The 19,829-nt window shown below is 42.4% G+C and overlaps 1 protein-coding gene across 1 annotated transcript in view; it reads right to left on the bottom strand.

Moving 5' to 3' along the window:
• Positions 1–15,976: 15,976 nt before the first annotated feature.
• RAPGEF5 (Rap guanine nucleotide exchange factor 5) overlaps positions 15,977–19,829 on the bottom strand; it is a 256,006-nt gene continuing 252,153 nt past the window's right edge. Inside the window, exon 26 of the mRNA XM_019534471.1 lies at positions 15,977–19,757. Within this exon, the coding sequence (XP_019390016.1) occupies positions 19,639–19,757 (119 nt within the window). The 3' untranslated portion in view covers positions 15,977–19,638. The remainder of the gene's footprint in view (positions 19,758–19,829) is intronic.

Raw genomic sequence — 19,829 nt, forward strand, 5'->3', positions numbered from 1 at the left:
AGAGAAGCCATCTATTGCTCATTAAAAATTATCTGATTTTTTAATAGCTTAAATTCCAATTTACAGAGTGCCCCAATTCAGATATTTTAATGCATCAGTTATGATTCTGCTTGTGAAGTCCTTGGCCTTTCCTCTGCAACTGTTTATTTATATATTTATACAATATGTATTGCACTCTTCCCAACAAAGGCTGAAGGTAACTTACTGTAGGAGAGCAGAACAACTTAAAAGGGCAACTAGAATAAGTATACCAGCTGTCATGGTGGTTTCTATGATGTCCATCACATTTGTTCGCTAGGAACTGGACAATCAGTTGACTGAAATGCTGACTAAACTAATTTAATGCAGTAACTCATAACCTAGATTAGAATGCAAAAGCTTCTGCCTGCCAGACCAGTGCACCAGCAACTGAGAATATGTAGGATTTCTCCTGCCTCATACCAAGGCATCCAGTCCTCACTATATTCATTTTAGTTTGTCTTTAGAAAAATGAAAAGGAATAGAACCTTCTTTTTAAAATCTTTTAAACACTATTCCCACTATATCAAAGCTGCAGCTAACTGAATTGAGCTGCACTTTCCCTACTACACTGACACCTGCTGAGATAGTATGGTATAGGACCTGCATTATTCCAGCTCTTTCCACAGAATGATAGGTTGCAACAAGTTGTTTTACTCTTCTGCTTGTCAAATTTCCCACTAGTGCTTCATGTTAGATGCAGTGAATTGGACAGGAAAGCTAATTCTTTTCTCTTTCTTAAACTGCAGCCTTTCTCATATTAAGACCAATATTAAATACTCTCTCTCAAGTAGAAGAAATAAGAATGTAAAAGTGGAGCATATTAATCAGAATTTGACAACTGCATAATATCTAAAAAGTTTCAGGATAGGTTTCACTCCTGTCTCTTCAAAAAAAGAATCATACATTGTTTTTAACCCAGAGTACATAAGAGTGACCAGCTGCATTAACAAGGGAACACTACTTTAGCCAGTCATCAAAAATAAGCCTTAGAACAGATCTGACACTAACTGCATAGCATGTTTTAATTTGGCATTTTGAACCTTGGCCCCCAGGAGTGGTATATGGCTGTGATAATGATTTAGATCCTGAAAAAACAAGTCATCAAGAATGCACTGTACATGCACTGATAGGAACATCCTGAAGATGGCCTAATATTAGACGTGAAGAGCAACTCCTGCTAGTTGCAGTTTAAAGATGCTTCCTAGTAGATATTACACCAGGCAAGCATAAATAAAAGAACACCATTCATTTCTGAATAAGGTACATCCTCTACCCCATGTTTAGAAAGAAAAAAAAGTATTCCGAAGGGGAAGTCTCTAATTTATAAAATGAAAACCTTGAGGCAACTTCTCTCATAGTTGAGGGAGCACTGAGGAAGTGATTTTCTATGGCACTTGCTGGGCATTTTGATCCATCACAGTCCAAACAAAAATAGTCAGATTTCTCCTTGGTATAACACCACTGGAGCTAGATGAGGGGTAAGTTTGAACCTGTGCACTTTCTTCAAATTAACAAATACTTTGATAACTCCTTTTTCCAAACCAACTCGGTCCCCCATCTGCAAATCCAGATCCTCCTCTTGGTTTTAGCAGTGTAACTGGGACTAATGCATACCTAAACATGATTAAAATCAATCACCAAGTATCTTCAGTAAGGTCATAAAGAAAAAATTCTTGCCACTTAGGAAAGAACAAGAGCTTGACAATACTGCCATCTAGAACTCCCTGCTTTCCATTCGTGTTACAGGACACATTCAGAGGGTCTCCTGAAAAATGACATGATCCAAGTTGTTTGAGGATGGGAAACATCTTACAGAACTTCTTGCAATTGTGGATATAGTTTCCTGGGTCTAAAACTGCCATGCTGCCCCATAGTCTATGGTGAGGGTAGGCAAGCTTTTCTGGTTGAGGGCCAGCATGATGCACTCCAGCTCAGAGGCAGGGAGCTAGGTAGGTACTTAAGACCTTGCTGCCACTGTTGCTTGTCTCCTTAGCAGCACTGGGAAAGTTCCTGTAGCTGGCACTTTTCTCCACGGCACATTCATCCCTGTGGCTCTACTGGCACCTTCCCCTCCTCCTGCCACCCCTCCACTCCCAAATGTCACTGTAGCCCCATGTCCATGGGCCAGATCTGGCCTGCAGGCCGTAGAGTGTCAGCCACTGGTCTATGAGAGTGAACCAGAAAATAAGGAATCTTTCACTTGTTGGAATGCTGTTGGTCACATGTATTCCCAGGTAGAGAGAGAGACTGCTCTTCTTCAACACAGTGCTCGAGTCATAAGCACAGTAGCCACTAGATGGCACTGTAGGATGGTATTTTCTAACAAATAGTCTCCATTATAACTTCAAAGGATTTTTCCCATTCTGTTTTCTTTTTTTGCAAACTAGGCTGATCAGTTCACATTTTGGTTCAGGTCTCCTTCCTTTTCTGTGTTATGTTCTTGAAATGAAGACAGGATATGATGTCCTCCCAACCTATTTCATTTAGTAACATTTTATTAGGTTACTTTTTAATCAATACACCTTAGTAGGTCAAGCATCTTTGTATTATCACATTGCCATATAATAGTAGTTCATGATTTAGGCAGTATATCTTGTCTGTTATAACAACTCTGCTATTATGTTGGGTAACCTAAGACTTCCTGCAGCTTCATGCATCTCACAATCTTAAATGTACATTCATCCATTGAGCATCAGACCCCCCCACCCCCAGTAAGTTAGCTATGTTTTATATGTTAGATTATAAAGTATCCAGAACAAGGACTGATTTGATATTTAACTGAGCCCATTGTCACCATTTAATAATCCCCATACTCCAATAATCTCCATGACTGACAGCCCCCCCCCCCGGGGATAATGCCTGATTTTGTGGTTTCCACAAAATCTGCAAAATAACAAATTAAGTAGGTCCCTAGTAATACCAGCCAGCAGAGCTGACCCTAAGGATATGTGGTGCCTGGGGCATATCAGGCTGTGTGGGGCCTGTGCAGAGCAGGGGCAAGCAGCAGAAGCCAGGGTGGCGAGTGGCCTGAGCACAGCAGCTCTCGGGGCCTGTATGGCACTGCCCCCACCCAGAGGGATGGCTCTGCCAGCCAGCAACTCACAGATTTGGGAGTTGATCTGATGCTGTACAAAAGAAAGGGAGAGAGAAAGGCCACATGAATGCAACCCAAGCACTTACCATACGGCCTGTGAGTTTGGCAGCAGCTTCTCTTGCTGCTGCTCACTTGGGGGAGGGCCCAGGGGTCCACACACTGCCTGCACAGCAGGAAATCAGAAGGCCGTGCGCTGCTGGCACAGCCTATGTGGTGGAGGGATTCTGAAGGAAGTGCCTCTGCACCATGTGACCCAGCATTGATGCCAGAGTTGGACACCCCCAGTCTAGAAACCCCAGGGACAGTCTCTATTTTAACAGAGATGCTTACAATTAGTGACAGTCCCTGCCTTGCCTCATTCATTGGTATTGTGAGCAAGATACAAAGGGTGGGAAGAAAGGGAACTGCAATAGCCCCATTTTTCAGGTGTGGAACAAAAACACACACAGATTAGTGGTATTTGTCCGAGGCTGAATAAGTAATGTATGGGAGAGACAGAGGCTTGATACTGATCTCCTGAGCCCAGTCCAGTGCCTTAATAACATGGCTTTTTCTCCTTTGGCTTGCATCTGAAAATGTGTTTAACTCTATCCTAACTACACAGTTGGGCCACTCCAGTTAGTCCAATAAAAGATATCACCTTAAGAAACCTTTGCCTTTTGCATAATTTCTGGACCATCATGGCTACCACATCCCTCCAACATTCATTTAATAAAGATATGAATTTGATTACAAGGAGATACTACTTCCCCTCATGTCTATTATTGGCCAAATATTTCTGCCTTGCCTGTTGCAGGAAGCTCCATTGATTTTGGTACTGTAATTTGTGAAAGACACAAATAAGAGATGAAAAAAACAAATTAGTGACTTAGGCCATGTCTACAAGGCCCCCTGCCTAACGCTGGACCACTGCTGACAGAATAAGCCCCACTCACTCATTCCTACTTGGAAAGACCAAAAAGCCAACAGCTAGGCAGAGGAGATTACTCAGAAAAATGTTGTGTGTTCACTCCAGGGTTGTGCTCAGACGGTCTCTCAGGAGATCCTGACGTAGCACTGGGAGAAGTATTTTTTTTTAGCAGCTAAATCTTGTTCAGGTACACCAGAAAGCAATGGATTATGTTCATGTTGCTCCCAGGTTCAGAAGGCAGGCCATAAAGATGTCACCTTGCTTTCTGAAGAAAGGGGTTCATAGGTGTATTGCTTGCTTTTCTGGAAGAACAGGAGTCTTGCACAATAATAGAAGTTACTGTTATTGGCAGGCCCAGGAAAGAAGCAAGGGAATGAGTATGGATGGTGACCTAGTTCTACTAGGAATGGGCTCTCTAAACCAGGTAAAGGCCCAGTGTTCTGTCCTAATAGATAAATGATGTAGGTTTCCAGAGCTATTAATCTCGTGCATTTCACAAGCCCTAGATTCACTCAAAATATAAAACAGAGGGAAAAATGGAAGCCAGTTTATTGACAGTTCAGAGGCTGAGCAAGCTACAGTGGATGAGAAAGGAACGTGTAATCCAGATTGCAGATTTTTCAAGTGATGCCAGTTTCCTTAAAAGCAGGAATTAAAACCCGTTGAGTGCAGAGAACAAGCAGTCAAGTCAAGCAGTGCTGTGAGTCCAGGCTTCTGCACTAAACAGAAAATTGAACAATAGTCTGGAGACAGAGAGGCCATGCACTGCCAGCCAGAGAAGAACAGTGACTAATGCCTGGTGCTCTGTTCTTCTCAGACTAGCATTTGTCTCTCTTGTGTTCTAGCCTTTTTTGCTTTCATTGACTTTTGTTCACTACATAATTGGTTTAGTGACCAGGCTTAAGAGGAGGACCCCACAGTGTCAGTAGAGATTAGGGTTAAGGGAAAGGCAATCTGGACTTTACTCCTGTCTCTGCGACCTTTGCCACATCACTTATCCTCTTTGCCTTAGTTTGCTCAACTGTGAAATAGGAATAACCCTCCTTCCCCTTGCTTCTCTAAAGGCGGCCAAGATGCTTAACATTTTCAACATCTTTTGAGATCCCTGGAATTATAGGAGGGGAAATCATTTCTTTTCATTAAAGTTCCTCAGAGCTTCCATATAGCAAAGGCTACACTTTTACTATTTCAGAAAATTAACAGATTAGGTATGATGTGGGGAATTATAGGGCTTTTCTGTTGGTAAAGGACTCCAATTATAGGGTGAGTTGTATTCTTCATGACTGCCATCCACTGGGACCAAAAGGGTTGTAGAGTCAACAAATTGAGACAAAAATTCTGAGCCAAGGTATTGATTGATTAAGGTGCTTCATTGCTTTGATTATTTTAAGAGTACTTTTTCCTAGAAACTTTATCTTGTAAATTGGTGGAGTCTCTACGCAGCTCCTAAAGTCTCAGCTCTGCTGGCATTGTACACAACATGCAGTACATGGGAAAATGCCATGCTTACTGTATATAGTCCAGCAGTGCTCAATCACCAACCTGCAGGCCAGATCTAGCCTGTGGAGTCATATCATCTGCCAGGCTCACCACACAAAAATTTGGTGACCGGGGACCGGTAACAGTGTAAATTGCTGCTCCCCTATTGCCAAATACCCCTACTCCCCTACCCATGGGAGGGGGGGCCCTGCGGGCCAGAGGTGATGGCCCTGCGTACTAGATCAGGCCCAGGCTAGAGCAGGGCTGAAGTGGCATGGAGCCTGGTTTGGGTACACAGGGTCATGATAGTGCAAGGCCCAATCCAGGCTTATGCAGCCTGACCTATGGGATCTGGCCCATGCTACCTATCTAGCCCCAAGGGGCCAAAAGGTTGAGCACCATTGATATAACCTAAGTACTCTTTATAGTTTTTTCCTGGGATTTGGCTTTAGATAGGCCCTTGTGGACAGAAGGGATTTAAGTACTTGTTCTTAATTGTGCTGCCCTATTAAGTATACCCCAGATCACTTCTTCCAGCTGTCTGAGTTCAGCACATTGTTCAGAAATACTGGACCACATCACCTCCAGGCATCTTCCCAAGAACACATTCAGTTTGTGCACATACTCTTATTAGAAATGATACCTTATATATTAGGTAAAGAAACAGCTGGTTGTAGTCTCCTCCAGGTGAGAACCTCAAAAGCTTAATGGCTCCATTTAAAAGGGCACTCAATATCTCTCCCATCCAGTTCAGAAGGGCTTGAATGTGTTCAGTGCTTTATAAAAGTAGCCCATTTAAAAGTAGCCCATACTGCAGGTTTGCTCCTAAATTCTGCCCTAGCATTATGGTGCATTTTGATGAATATGTATGAAGTATTTGTTTAAGAAACTGTTGGGAAATAGCAAACTGACCTTGATCTTGGATTCTATATATTTGAACAATTAAACCAGTTGTTCTCAACCTTTTTGAACAAAAGGCACCCCTCAGTGGGCCCAAGGCACCGCTTAGAAAATGCCAGCTCTTAGCTCTCTTTTTTGAATACAGGAAAATAGCATAATTCTTCTGTTGCAAATAATTCAGAAAGATCACAGCAGGTCAGAAGGTTTTTAACACTATGAATTCCTATTTGAAAACTTGTGAATCATGTCTGCACATCTTACAGTGGTAACATTGCGTGCTACCCTTGAAGGTATCCCATGGCACCCTCTACACCTTTATACTGGAAGGTATAACATTTTGAATTATAAAGACAAGGAGTGATCCATTTCATTGCACCTCAATTTAAAATCCCTTATCAGTATCCAGGTATGTTGCACAGAACTAGTGTCCAATAGATAGAACAATTCACATCACACCAGGATTCTCTCATTTCCAAAGAGAAAATATGTTCAGGTGATTTGGTGACAGGGATCAGCTATATACAAATATTGTCAACAGGAGTATTGCAATGTTTTTCTGAGAAAGTCCTTTCTTACTGTACACAAAACAGTTATTTTGATGCTGAATGGATGTAGTGTTTAATTATGTCATTAACTCAGCCAGCAAGGGATTTTGGTTATTTTGTCCATAGGAATTTGACAACTTTGTTGCATGATTGAAGTAGCTGTCCCAGAACAAATCACTATATGACAGCAAAACTTGGCTGAGATGCTGACTCTATATAGCAAGTGACATGTCAAAACATGACAGTCTGTCTCCATTAAGTAGCACGCTAACTGTGAATGCACACTTTCATCATAAATCAGAAAACTAGATCCACTGGGAAAGGTACATAAAAGCTAAACAGATAGTCCCATCAGTTCACTTACATGGAAATCTGAGTAAATAAACAGAGGTCACTAAACCACACCAAATACAGAACAGCCTCCTCTCACTGCTGCATTTTTCCTTCAGATCCATGCGGTCATACAGGCCTGGTTCTGATGGAATAAACTATCAATAAACCTGGCGTGTAGTTTAACCACTAGATGTCACTGAAGTCTGGGTTTTAGCAACCCCAAGGGAAGGCCGGTTTGTAGGAAAGAGCAGGTTAATTACTGGAAGAGCTGGTGCTAGCTCCAAAGAACAACTTTTAACTGAGGGAACCTTAGCAGGGTTTGCACCGATTCAACTAATATGAACCTGACTTAACTCAGCTGACAATCTGCTCCCCTGAGGGATGCTCATGCAGAAGTCTCTGTCCCTCCAGAAGTCTTGTTCTTCTTTTAACAAAATGCAGCATCCAACTTCGTCTCTCATAGCACTTTTACACATGCTCTGGGGCTGGGTGGTGGCACTTAGAGCAGCTCCAAGAGCCACTCCAATTAAAGCACTGCTGCATCTCCTGTATCAGCGTCCCTGTGCTTAAAAATGGTGGTGGGAGCAATTGAACGAGCTTTAATTCAAGTGTGCCTGCTGCCATTTTTAAGTGTGGAGATGCTGATACACAAGATGCTTTGGGAGTACAGCAGTTAACTGAGTCTGCTCCAATGCACTGGAAGTTTTGTGATTATTTTTGCCTTGCCCCACCAAGCTCCCACTCTCTGCCCCTGCCTCATCGCACCTCATCGCTATTCATTTTCTGATTGCTGTCAGCCACTGTCATTTCTTCCTTGCCTTTTCCTCCCTACCAGCTGCTCCCAGTGCTGCTTCCCTTGGGAGTTCCAATATTAGCCTCCTATAGTCAAGGGATGCAGAGAGGGAAGCAAACAGTCTGCCTTACCCAGGCAAAGCATCACCCCCAAGAGAAGAGAACTGTAATTACTGAGTGAAGCGTAGCTGGATGCAGCAGACATGACAGGGCTCCCAAAAGTACTGTTATCATAAAGTTTGCAACACAGGGCATTTGTGCTTGTTCCCATTCTTCTGTTCCATTGTCAATAAGTACCTACTACCTAAATGATTAGGCATGCAAACTATTCCTAGGCTCCCACTATGACAAGCTGAATATTACCAGTCAGCATCAATTCTGTGCCCATTTTTGTACACAGTCAAGATGCCAGGTGAGGCTGTGGTGCAAAGGGATAGCAAAAGTCTTTATTCCCGGGGTTGGAGATCAGACTTAAATGAAAAGAATACAGCTGCTAGCTTTTAGAATTCCACTGAATGCTTGGCACTGTTACCAGCATATTGAAATGACAAGCATCCTCTTCTGACAGTTCAATATACAGTAAACAGGCATCTTATTTGACCTGGGACTAATTGTCCCAGGGTTTGACTCCAGTCAAAACAGCTGTTTACTCACCCAGTCCTTTCAAGCTGTATTGCTGCTCTTCTTCCAATAGGTAGCCAGGGAAAGCACAGACAGACAGGTCTGTCTCTGGAATGAATCTCAATTAAGTTAAATTAGCTACAGTTAGTTTACAGCTGCACACAGCATAGTGTGAGCACATCTTATCCAGCATCCTTCACAGGTACTTGAAGTGGGTCAAGGTGTGTGAGAACATCTGTAGGACCTAGGGGCAGAAGACATGCAATGTCTGTTTATAGCCTTGAAGGAAGCATATTTTGCTTCTAACCTTGTCTATGCTATGGAACTGAGCTAACTCTGGCCTTTAGCCTTATCTATGCTATGGAACTGAGTCATTGCTAACATTTGCATACACAGATTTTTCAAATCTACCTGCCGCACATGGTTAGTGTCTTTTCAATAGGCCAGATCCACCGCAGCAAGCACAAGGAGTTATAATGTAAAGTAAATTTCCTTGCACTGAAGCAGCATAGGTGGTTTGATTTTTCTGAGGGATTTTTCAACCCGCTTACCTATCACTAGGGGAGGAGATGGCTAACGAACAAATTATGTCAGAAAAGAATCCTTTGAACCATAGAAGTCAACTGAGATAGCAAGTTACTTTTGTTAAAAAAAAATATTGTTTTTTCTGTTACACCTCTGCAGATATTGGTTCCAATCCTTACACTGCAAATGACAGTGTTTGGAGGATTTAAAAGTTATTACAGTCCTCAGTGAAAGTTTTCCCATAACACAGTTTAATCCTGAACCAATTGACACACTTTGCTGGAGACAAGCCAGCACTAGAATCAATTTCAGTTGGATTCTTTACTACTTTATTGGCATAACAAGCTATACAATTGTTGTCAATGTGTGACAAGTGAGATAGATCCCTCAGGCACCTGTGAGAAGTGGATATAAATTTACCCAAAGCAGAGCTTCAAACCAAGCTTTGGGTTGGATTCCCTTGTGGCCCTCGTTCATTCCCGAGTCAGTGAATCATAAAGATAAAAACATCTATTCTATTTGCCACTAAATTCCCCTCCAGTGAAGGATGGCTCTCCCCTACAGTGCATTGTCAGTAATCTCAAGACTCAGTTCACCACTTACTTTAAATGGGTGAATTCCTTTAGCATCAGTTCTTTGTTCTGAGTAATGCTCCCTCCCAGCACTTTCCCTCAGGAGAAAATTCCTCACTTCAGTAGAGCTGCAGGCTGTTTTCCTGATCTAGTCTACATTTAGTTTAGCGAGATCTGAAGTTGTGGCTACCTTTTTCTTAAAGCAGAAAATCAGCAGGAGCGCTACAGTGATACTCCCCAACAACTACTGATAGGAAAGAAGCTGTATTTTGGGGGGAAGGGATTTGAAGAGATGGCTGGATGCAGACAAGGCTTAAATATACATAACACTCTACAAGATGTAAAATGTGTCAGACAAGAATAAACACCTGTCCAGTAGAGGAAGCATTGTAAAGCTTATATATAGTAGTTGCATATGCTGTGCTGTGACTTATACCAAATCAAACATCCCCTCTCTTTGCCCCTCCTTTGAGTCCCCTACATATCACTGAGCAGTCAGTTACTATAAGTCTCTGCACTGCTATTTAGCTCCACTACAACCTACACCCTTGTAACATGGATGTCCTTAGACCACCACAGCTACAACCTACACCCCTGTAACATGGATGTCCTTAGATTATAGGGTTGTAGGTTGTAGCTGTGTTGGTCTTTCTCAAATCATTCTATTCAGCCCCTCTCACTCGTGGAGGTGGTATTTCTAATCTCCTGCTAGAAAAGTACAATATTTCAGATGAAGCTTAAAGACTAGCCCAGGTTTACCTTGATTTCTGCAAGGGCTATGAGGACTAAGCCAAGGCATTCGGGGGCATGCATGGGGCTTTTTTGGAGGGACAAGAGGAGGGTTGCTTTGCTTTATTGCCATCATCAGTACAGTCTCACACCTGAAGCCCATGACATTCAGTCCTGATTGGCTCAGTAGCCACATGAGCAGCCAGCAAAACCCAACACATACGTCCACACATGAATTATGGCAAACACTTCAGTTCAGAAGAAAATTTATAGCAAGTCTGGTACAAATCCATGGCAAATATTCACCGGTGGCACTAATAATGGGGCCTTAGAGATACACCAGTGGCTCTCAACCTTTTTTGTACCAGGACCCATTTGTAAACATCAATGGACAGTCCTGACTTGCTGCCCCCTCCAGCCCCCCAGTGTGTGGTTTGGGGTGAGTGTGTGGGAGGAATAGGGGGTCCCAAGCAGCCCCTTGCAGGCTGGGACTCTTCCAGCCTGCATGGAAAAGCCACAATTTCCCACCCTTTTCTCCTTTAAAGGACAATCCATTTTTGAAGTTTGTTGATCCATTTTTAAAGTTGGTTCACAACCCTTTCCTATATTCTTATGACCCACAGGTTGAGAACCAGTACTTTAGATAATGCAGTAAAAAAGAAAACAAAATAGACAGACCAAGCATAGCAGGGGGCCTGAACCCTGTTACTCAGACACAAGGTGGGGGAGGAAAATTACATCTGTGCACCCAGGGCCTGTGCCAAAGGAGGCCATAGGTCAGGGGTCAGGGAGCTTTAGCAGATGGCATCTGGGAGAGGACTGTGGGAAATGAGGGGAACAAGAGTTGAAGTGGCTAAGGCCTCTATAAAAGAATCAGACTGTGGACTGAATAACACCTGCAAGGCATGGTATGGCTGTATGACTGGAAAGAGGCCATGGATTTAGCTCTTACGGCACGTAGGGCCCAAGGGAATGACTAGAGAGAGAGACAGACATACAGACAGAGCACCTCAGCTCACCAGCCTCTCCCTCATTACTTTCAACAAGGCGGGTGCCGAAGCAGGGCAAAACCCCAGGAGGCAGGAGCAAAGGCCTGGCAGGATCAGGGTGGCCAACAGGGGGCATTACAGCAGCCCTCGGGCCCCAATCGTGTCACACCAAGTCTCTGCCAAGAACTGCAGGTGGTAAGTCGACAAGCCACTTGTGTCTCAGGAGCCATTTGCTGAGCCTCTCTGCCTCAGGCCTATTTAGGCTTTGCTGGAGGCTCAATATCTGTGGGATCAGCCCTGGTTTGCAGGAAAGCCCGCTGTGGGGAGCAATGGGAAGTGAGACCAGACCCAATTTATGAAGCTACCGGCTCAATATCTGTGGGATCAGCCCTGGTTTGCAGGAAAGCCCGCTGTGGGGAGCAATGGGAAGTGAGACCAGACCCAATTTATGAAGCTACCCCTTTTGGGGACAAGAAGCTTAGCTATTTTCAAAGAGGCACAATACCATTCTCTGAAGAGGGCAGTTACTCAGGCTGCAGAAAAAGCTAAGAGATGCAAACAGATCAGACAGAAGCACTTCCATTTACCACACTCCTCTGCAAGTCTTCCTAGTAGCAACCTCTCCAGGAAAACTCCCCTTTCTATAGGAGCCTCTAAATCTTAGATGCTATGAGCTGTACTCATCCTTTCTGTCCATGAGCTGTATTTTCTCGGAGTCCTACTTGCCAGAAGAGGGGCGGATCAGACGGGTCTTGGCTCTTTCCTTGAAGGATGCTGGGGCGGGGACATGAGGCGTCCCTTTTGGGTTCTGAAAGGGTCAGCATCACCCAAGAAAATGAAGAACCCCCTAGAGAGCTTTCACGATGATGCCTCCCTTTTCATTCATGCCTATGAAGGTTCATCTCCCTGGTGTCGACCCCTAACAATTCCCAGAAATAGGCACAGGGCTCTGGGATCGCCTGCACAAAGACTGTGCCTCCATACCTCTGCCCCGTCCCCTATGGCAGCGTGGCTCTAATACAGGAGGATCCAAGTTGCAGCTGCTTCCAGAAAATGTCCTGAAAGCCACCTTGCTGTGGAGAGCTATGTGAGAATGAACAGGTGCTACTTTACCTTAATTTCTGCAACGCTATAGAGGAGACGGTGCATTTCCTGCCAGGCCTGCCCATATCCTCCGCCATCTTGTATAGATTTCTATACTTTTATGCAGTCTGGTAAAAGTGGAAGAGTGCTGCTGAGAAATCTACTGATTCCTTTCCAGGCAGAAGAGTTTGATCTTGCCTTGAAAACTGATACCATATTCTCTTTGGTCTAAGTATCCTGTCCATTCTTCAGGATTTATGGTAAACACATTAAAGTAGCTTTATTAATCCTATAACATTCAATATCAACAAACACATTTCTGAGATGCCCATCACAGAAATGTCTGGATACTCTTAATATCACACCTATTTCTTAAGTAGCATTAAAACTTACACACCAGAAAATAGCAAAGTTCATAATTAAACAAGTGCCAATTACAGACTTGCAGGAGACTAGTTAATATCCAGTCTATAAAATGGTAGCTGCTATAGGAGATGTCCTACAGAGAAGAGGTCTATTGCTAGTGAAAAGCACAACCAACTTTATCACTTTTCTCTGCTAGGAATCATTTCTTTTTTAGCTAGCACAGTTCCTGCAAGTCCATTTTCCTTAGCTAGGGTTATCATACGTCCAGGTTTTTCTGGGCATGTCCTCTTTTTGGGTCCCCCCATCTCTGCCCATGTGTTTTTTTTTAAATACAATCAAATGTCTGGGATTTTGGTCAGCTCAGCTTTGAAGTTTTTCCCAGACTGCCCTAGCAAGGAGCTGCTTGGGGCTGGGAGGAGAGTGATTGGAGGCATGGTGCACGTGCACGTGGCTAGCATGCCGCCAAGCAGCGGGGTGGGAGAAGCCCTGGCAGCTGCATGCAGGTAAGTCTGAGAGGTACTTGGGGACTGTTCAACTGGGTGCATGCACATGTGCATGTCTGCGAGGGGTGTGTGGAGGGTATGGATCTGAATGGAGTGCCTTTAGAGGCAGCAGGGAGCTGCCTGGCCAGGCTGACAGCACTGGAGCAAGTGTCCTTGTTCACAGGGTGGGGCAGCTGGGAGATGCTGCAGGGCAGGGGCTGTGTTTTAGGAGTGAGAGGCACTGGGTGGGTAGGGGACTGTGGGGCAGGAGTATGGGGCACTGGAATGCCAGGGGGCTGTGGGTTGGGAGTAGGGAGCACCAGCATGGCCCAGGGGGGCAGGGTACCACAGGTTGGGAGTAAGGAGCACTGGTAGAGCCGGAAGTCTGCGGGTCAGGAGTGAGGGGCAGCAGCAAGGCTGGGAGAGGTTGTAGCTTGGGAGCGAGGGGCAATGGGATGGGCAGGGGCAGGGCATCGGCATATCACTGCCCCCCACAATCATATACCCCCTCCTCTCTGCACAGCAAGTGTCCTCTTTCTGGAACTGGAAATATGGTAACCGTACCCTAGCTACCTTGTAAGGAAAGCAGAGGCAAGTGTTATTTCTAGGTAGTGGGCCTGATGGCTTTGCAAGGAAGAAGAATGACTGAAAAGCTCTAATCACAGCATGATAAGTGGTTCTGGAAATACTGCACAACTCCTAGAATTATTAAACTAACAAAAAATGAAATTAAATATTGCCTCTCTGATTTGACTAGAGCATCAAGCCAGGAGCAAGGATCTAATCCCAACTTTGCCTGTAGCTGCTTACAACAAGTTACTTCATCTTTGCCTCATTTTCTCTATCACAAAATGGAGCACTGGTCTACACATTGAGTTATGCTAGTTTAATTTAATGATTTATTTTGAAGTAGTTTAACTTGGTGCATATGGTGTGTGTATATTTTTATTTCAAGTCAAACCAGCTTCACTGCAGTTTACTTTAGAACAATTAGAAAATTTAAGGTAAACTGAAATAACCTGCTCTTAAAGTGAAAAAGAAGAGTGTCTGCACAACATTTTGCCCTGCTTTAAGGGCTTTTCTGTAGGTTTTTTTATACAGCCGTGAGTCACACCCATATGAACACACTTGTACAAGTACAGTTTATTCCCATAAGTTGAGGGAAATAAACTACAGCAGCATATGGCAACCGTATCAATATAACTGCATCAATACCAGGGGTTGTATTGAACTAAACTGTTCAGTAATTAATCACCCACACAACTTAAATACAAAGGCTGTGAAGACCAGGCCTAAACCTCCAAAATTAAACCACTACAAATCTCTGCCTAAACAAACTATCAGGCATACTGTGGGGGTTACCATATTTACTTGTTTATAACATGCACCCCCTCCCCTAATTAACTGCTGGGAATGGGGGGGTATCCTAAATGAGGAAATGTGGGGAGCAGAGGGCTTGATCCTGTGGAAGCTAAACTGTCCATCAAGCTGAGTGGGCAGCCAAGTGGCCCCTGCTTAGTCAGCTGAAGACCAATCCTACTGGAACTGAACTGCCTGGGGCCTTAAACTTGGGTGGGCCCTCAGCTGACTCCGCATGTGCTGCGCTGAATTACCTGGCAGCCCCTCTTCTCTTCTGGAGCCAGGTGGGCATCGAACAGCATTTGCTGTGTCTGGCAGGTGCCAGTTAGTTCCAAAAAACAGAGTTAATAGAGTAGATGCAGGTCTTTGACACTCTCTCTCTCTCTCTCTCCCCCCCCCCTGAGAAACTACTGTAACTACTGGTATTTTCAAGAAAAAATCTTTTCTCTTCATTCCACCATTTTAAAACAAGGTGCATGTCTTATTCAAGGGCATGTAGTATGCAAGAAAATACTTCTGTTGTTTATAAAGCACTTTGCATAGGTAAAATACTACTCAAATGCTAAAAATGTATTATTCATGTTGTCAGAAGTCAGATTATACTTGGGTGCTTCCACAGCATATAAAAGCAGAGGACAAGAGGGCATGACAACTCTCAAGGCCTTAGGCAGCAGCATACCCTAACAGATTGCAGGGATGCTCCAGCCACCTGCTGTATGAAGTACAATACTCATCGAAGTACCTAGGAATGGGGAGGATGCAGAGTCAGCAGTGTGGACAATGAGAGCTTTTTGCTACAGCCTGTGAAACAGAGTATCCACAGCAAACCTTCCCTGTGGAGTAAGTCATCCTCGGGCTAGGGAGATTTTTTCCTTAGAGATTTCAGGATCATGCCAGAATACATCTGCAGCTGTGCTATAATGAAAAGTCACAGCTGAGCCCTATCTTTTCATTATTGCTGCTCCTAAAGTCTGTTTGGACTACATCCTAGGACCTTGCGATCTAGAAAGTCAGGCTGACCAGATAAGAGTGAATGGATTTCAATCTAAATAGCTTCTGAGAAGCAAATCAAATAGACTGCAGTTCATCTCATAAATGCTGTGTGTGTTCAGCACAATTTAATGACTGGAAGTTTGAGCATGAAGTATTCCATTTAAGAATAATAACCACATGTGGTAAGCATGAAGGCGCAGAGCCCAGATTTAATTAATGTAGTTTTGTATTTTGAAAAGCAATATTAAAAAACACTTGAAAATGCAAGATAACTGTAATAGTTGCTTCTACAAGTTTTAACCTTATATTGCTTGGCCATTTTGACATATAAATTATTGCTTACTAGCTCTTATAAATACACAGCACAGTAATATGTACAAAGGCAGACAAGCATGAAACATGAAAAGGAAAATGTTGGCAACAGTGATTCTGGTAAATCAAACTATTTCATACATACCAGTTCTTATAACGGTGGATAACTACTAGCTGTAGTCCCTGAGAAGTTAGGTAAATACCTTGATTTGGGGTTTTCTATTTTATTATTTTAAATGCAAGCTGACAGCATTATGGCACACCTGTTAAAGAGACTATAACAAGCAGGTGGTCTTACCTCAGTTCACTGACTTCATCCCAGTATTTCTTAACAGTATAATAAGAATACAATAAATAGGCTATGCAAATAAATATTACTCTGCTAAAATGTTTAGTATTTACATCTTTCTTTGCAATTTTACAGCAGGACATTTTTAGTTTGTTTTTGGCAAGAGATCTTTCATTTCTTTTTTTCCACTGGTATCTAGACACAATCAATTACTATGTGAAATTGGGCTGAAAGCCTAAGGACATGTTACAGAAGCATCTAAATTCTATGAAGCAAAAGCCCACTTCAAAGAGCTGGAGAATGACCCCACGTGTTCCCTGTTTTGTCTCATATCTTCTCCCAACATATACGAAACACACGCACATAGTTTAACTTTGTCTGTGTAGTTGTATTAGTCTGAGCTTGGAGATTTACAGTATTTTTTAGGAATATCATAACAGCACTACTGTTTTGTGGGGAGGGTGTAGTTATTAAAAAGTGTGCTCTGCCCATATCTAGGGATGTGGGAAAAGCTACACACCACCTCCCTTTTCTTTCATCCTGCTGCTTTTTAGGCCTCCTCCTAATCATCTTGCCTTCATGTGCATGGCAGTCTCAGGTCAAGTCCACAACATTTTAGCCACAGAACAAGGATTCTAACAAACCTTTATTTTCTGGATAAAAGTTCTGTTGCAGATTCAGAGCAGTTTCCCTTTTATTAGTATTATAGTTCCATGAATAATATTCTAAGCACAGAAGCAAACCTTGCCCTTCAGAACTGAAGATAGATTTAGATAATAAAGGCCATCATAAAAACCAATTTGCATCGTCTCATTGCACTTTTCAGCATTTCAGACAATTATACCTAACATTACAATGTTTGGAACTTGGTGCTTAGATGACAGATTTTTTCACCTGCAAACATTAAGCCAGGTGTGAAAAGCAGGAGCTTGTTTTTGTACTGCTGTAGTTGCACCAGCAGGAAAGGAGCATAAGCTATTAAGGTTATTATAAATTAGCAGATGAGAAGCTGAAAAGAATTGAGACTCAGGCTCAATTCTCTTTCATTAGTCACAGAGAGCACTACGTCCTGTGAACAAGGGCTCACAATCTGATCTACATACTGATTTGTGAAAGCAGTGCCATGATGAAAAGATTTCACAAGAGGGGGCTAAAGAATCAGCTAATGTCTTGGTTAATGAATCTTGGGTGGGGATTTAGTGAAAATCTGAGAAAGGAAAAATTAAAAAAACCCCAAGAAATTAACATCATATGGGGTTTATGTTTTACACTACAAAAATGAGTCCACTAAATTTAGTGTCCTGACTTGAACAGTTTTGGTCTGTTTGCACAGAAGAAATATTTACAGTATGTGCAATCACATCTACAGAAGAACATAGGAAATTTTTACTCCATGGCCAGCAAGAGTTTATTTATTTTTTTACTGGGTAAAAAGAACTATTTAAAAAAAATTCATATAGTATTTGATAATACCAAAGTACAAGCAAATACATTGTGAAACATCTGTTTCTTTTATACAGTAACTGTACAATATTTCACTTATGGAGGCAAACTGAATGCATCCAATGACCTCCCCTTCAAATTAATTGTTAAATCTGCTTTTTCTGTCCCCTTTAAACCACAGATCAAAAGATGATGAAGAACATGCAACTTTCAAAGGATCATTTTCCTGAAAGACTTTCTGATGTGAAAAACAGACAATATAGATAGACAGCCAAGCAGTGTACGCTCACTGCCACTGTAAAGGGACTTTTTGAAGTAAGGCTCTACAAACAGATTTTATTTATATAGTGAAGAATATTGCACTGTCTATAGCTTATTTCAGCTTATTTGAGGGCAACTTCTTAGTACTGAAAAACAGCATTATCATCATAGCAGCAGGACATTGACCCCTGTGGTCCCCTGATTTACCTATGGCAGGTTAGGGTGTTATGCCTTGTGTTGTGTTTGTATAGGATGGTTTACTAAGGCAGGGGGCTGGACTAGATGATCTATAGAGTTCCTTTGCAGCCCTACTCTTCTATGATTCTAAGAGGAGGCAACTCAGATAAGAATAAATATGAACGTGATTTTAAAGCATGTACTAAGATAACAAATAGTTATTTGATTTATCTAAATGAAAACTGGGTTTGGATGAAATATAAAATAGGAAGACGCTTTCCCTTTAATTTTTTCTGTGTATTGGGAATACACACTGTGTGTGTAATACATGAAGTACGGCCCTTTGTTCTTTCAAAGCTAAAAGCATCTGCTTGGTAAGTCAGATTTTTACGTGTTTAAATAGGCTATTTTCTGTTTTATTGTGTTTTTCTAGAAAGTAGATGGACTTACTAGAGATCTCCCAGTAGATATATAGGAGACAACAGTTCAAGCAGTAAAGCACTGAGCTCTGTTGTAATAACCTACTGCACATTAATTGCAGAAAAAAGTAACAGTTCTAGGATAATTAGAAGGGGAGCAAATAGAGATTTTTCTCCCTAACCTACATATTTTAGATATAGGACACCTGCTAAAACGTTGAGTTGAGGTCAAGTGCTATTAATCCCTCAAAAGAGGAAATGACACATTGGTTTCCATACACTGCATCAAGGTTAGATTTTTTCTTTACTATATCCTTGAAGTAAATTCTTAAGAGGAAGTAACATTATGGGCTGCTGTTTGCTTTTGACCTCCAAATCAGGACACACAAGAGAGCTAATAATGGTGCATTGTTTTATATATGTTAGTTTTTATATTCCATTCTGAAATGTCAGCTGCTGTCTCAAATAAGATGCTCCCAGGGAAGTTATGTGGATTGCACAGTATTTTTTGGCAACAGTCAATACTTTGGCAGCTTTCGATTAGTGAGGTACATTCTCTATCATAAGTTGCAACCCTTCATCACATGAAGTTGCTTGCTGAAATGTTATAGTGATGTGATGCTTCCTTTCACCTTAATACTGTCAGAATCTGGACTGAAAGCTACACTGGACCAACAATATTTTCACAGAAATCAAGTTGCTGAGCTCAACGGATGCTGCTCATCACCTTCCTGATCTGATGATAGATGGAAACAGCACTACCTTTGCCCTGGAATGCTGCAAACAACTTCTTTTCTTGTTCTGCTTGATTTTCCTGTGTATATTGTGGGAGCTACTGATAAAACTCAGTAAACTGTTCTTATATCGGGAAGCAACGTGTTTGGCTTAAACATTCACTTAATTCAAAGTGCTGCAGTTACAAGGTTACATGAAGCTGTGTGTGCTCACGCCCGAGGCTCTATCCTGTGAGAAAGCTCAAACAGTGTTTGCTGGTTGTCAATGACACGCAGATGATGGACATATGGCTTCAGCTCTTGATGCTCTTTAGGAGGAACTTCATTGCCTACAATTTGAGAAGGAAAAAAGGAAATACCTCAGAGATCATTTTTGACTTCTTGTTGCTTTATCATAAAGG

This window comes from Crocodylus porosus, unplaced genomic scaffold, assembly GCF_001723895.1.
Source record: "Crocodylus porosus isolate Cpor-Errol unplaced genomic scaffold, CroPor_comp1, whole genome shotgun sequence".
Taxonomy (NCBI): Eukaryota; Metazoa; Chordata; order Crocodylia; family Crocodylidae; genus Crocodylus; species Crocodylus porosus.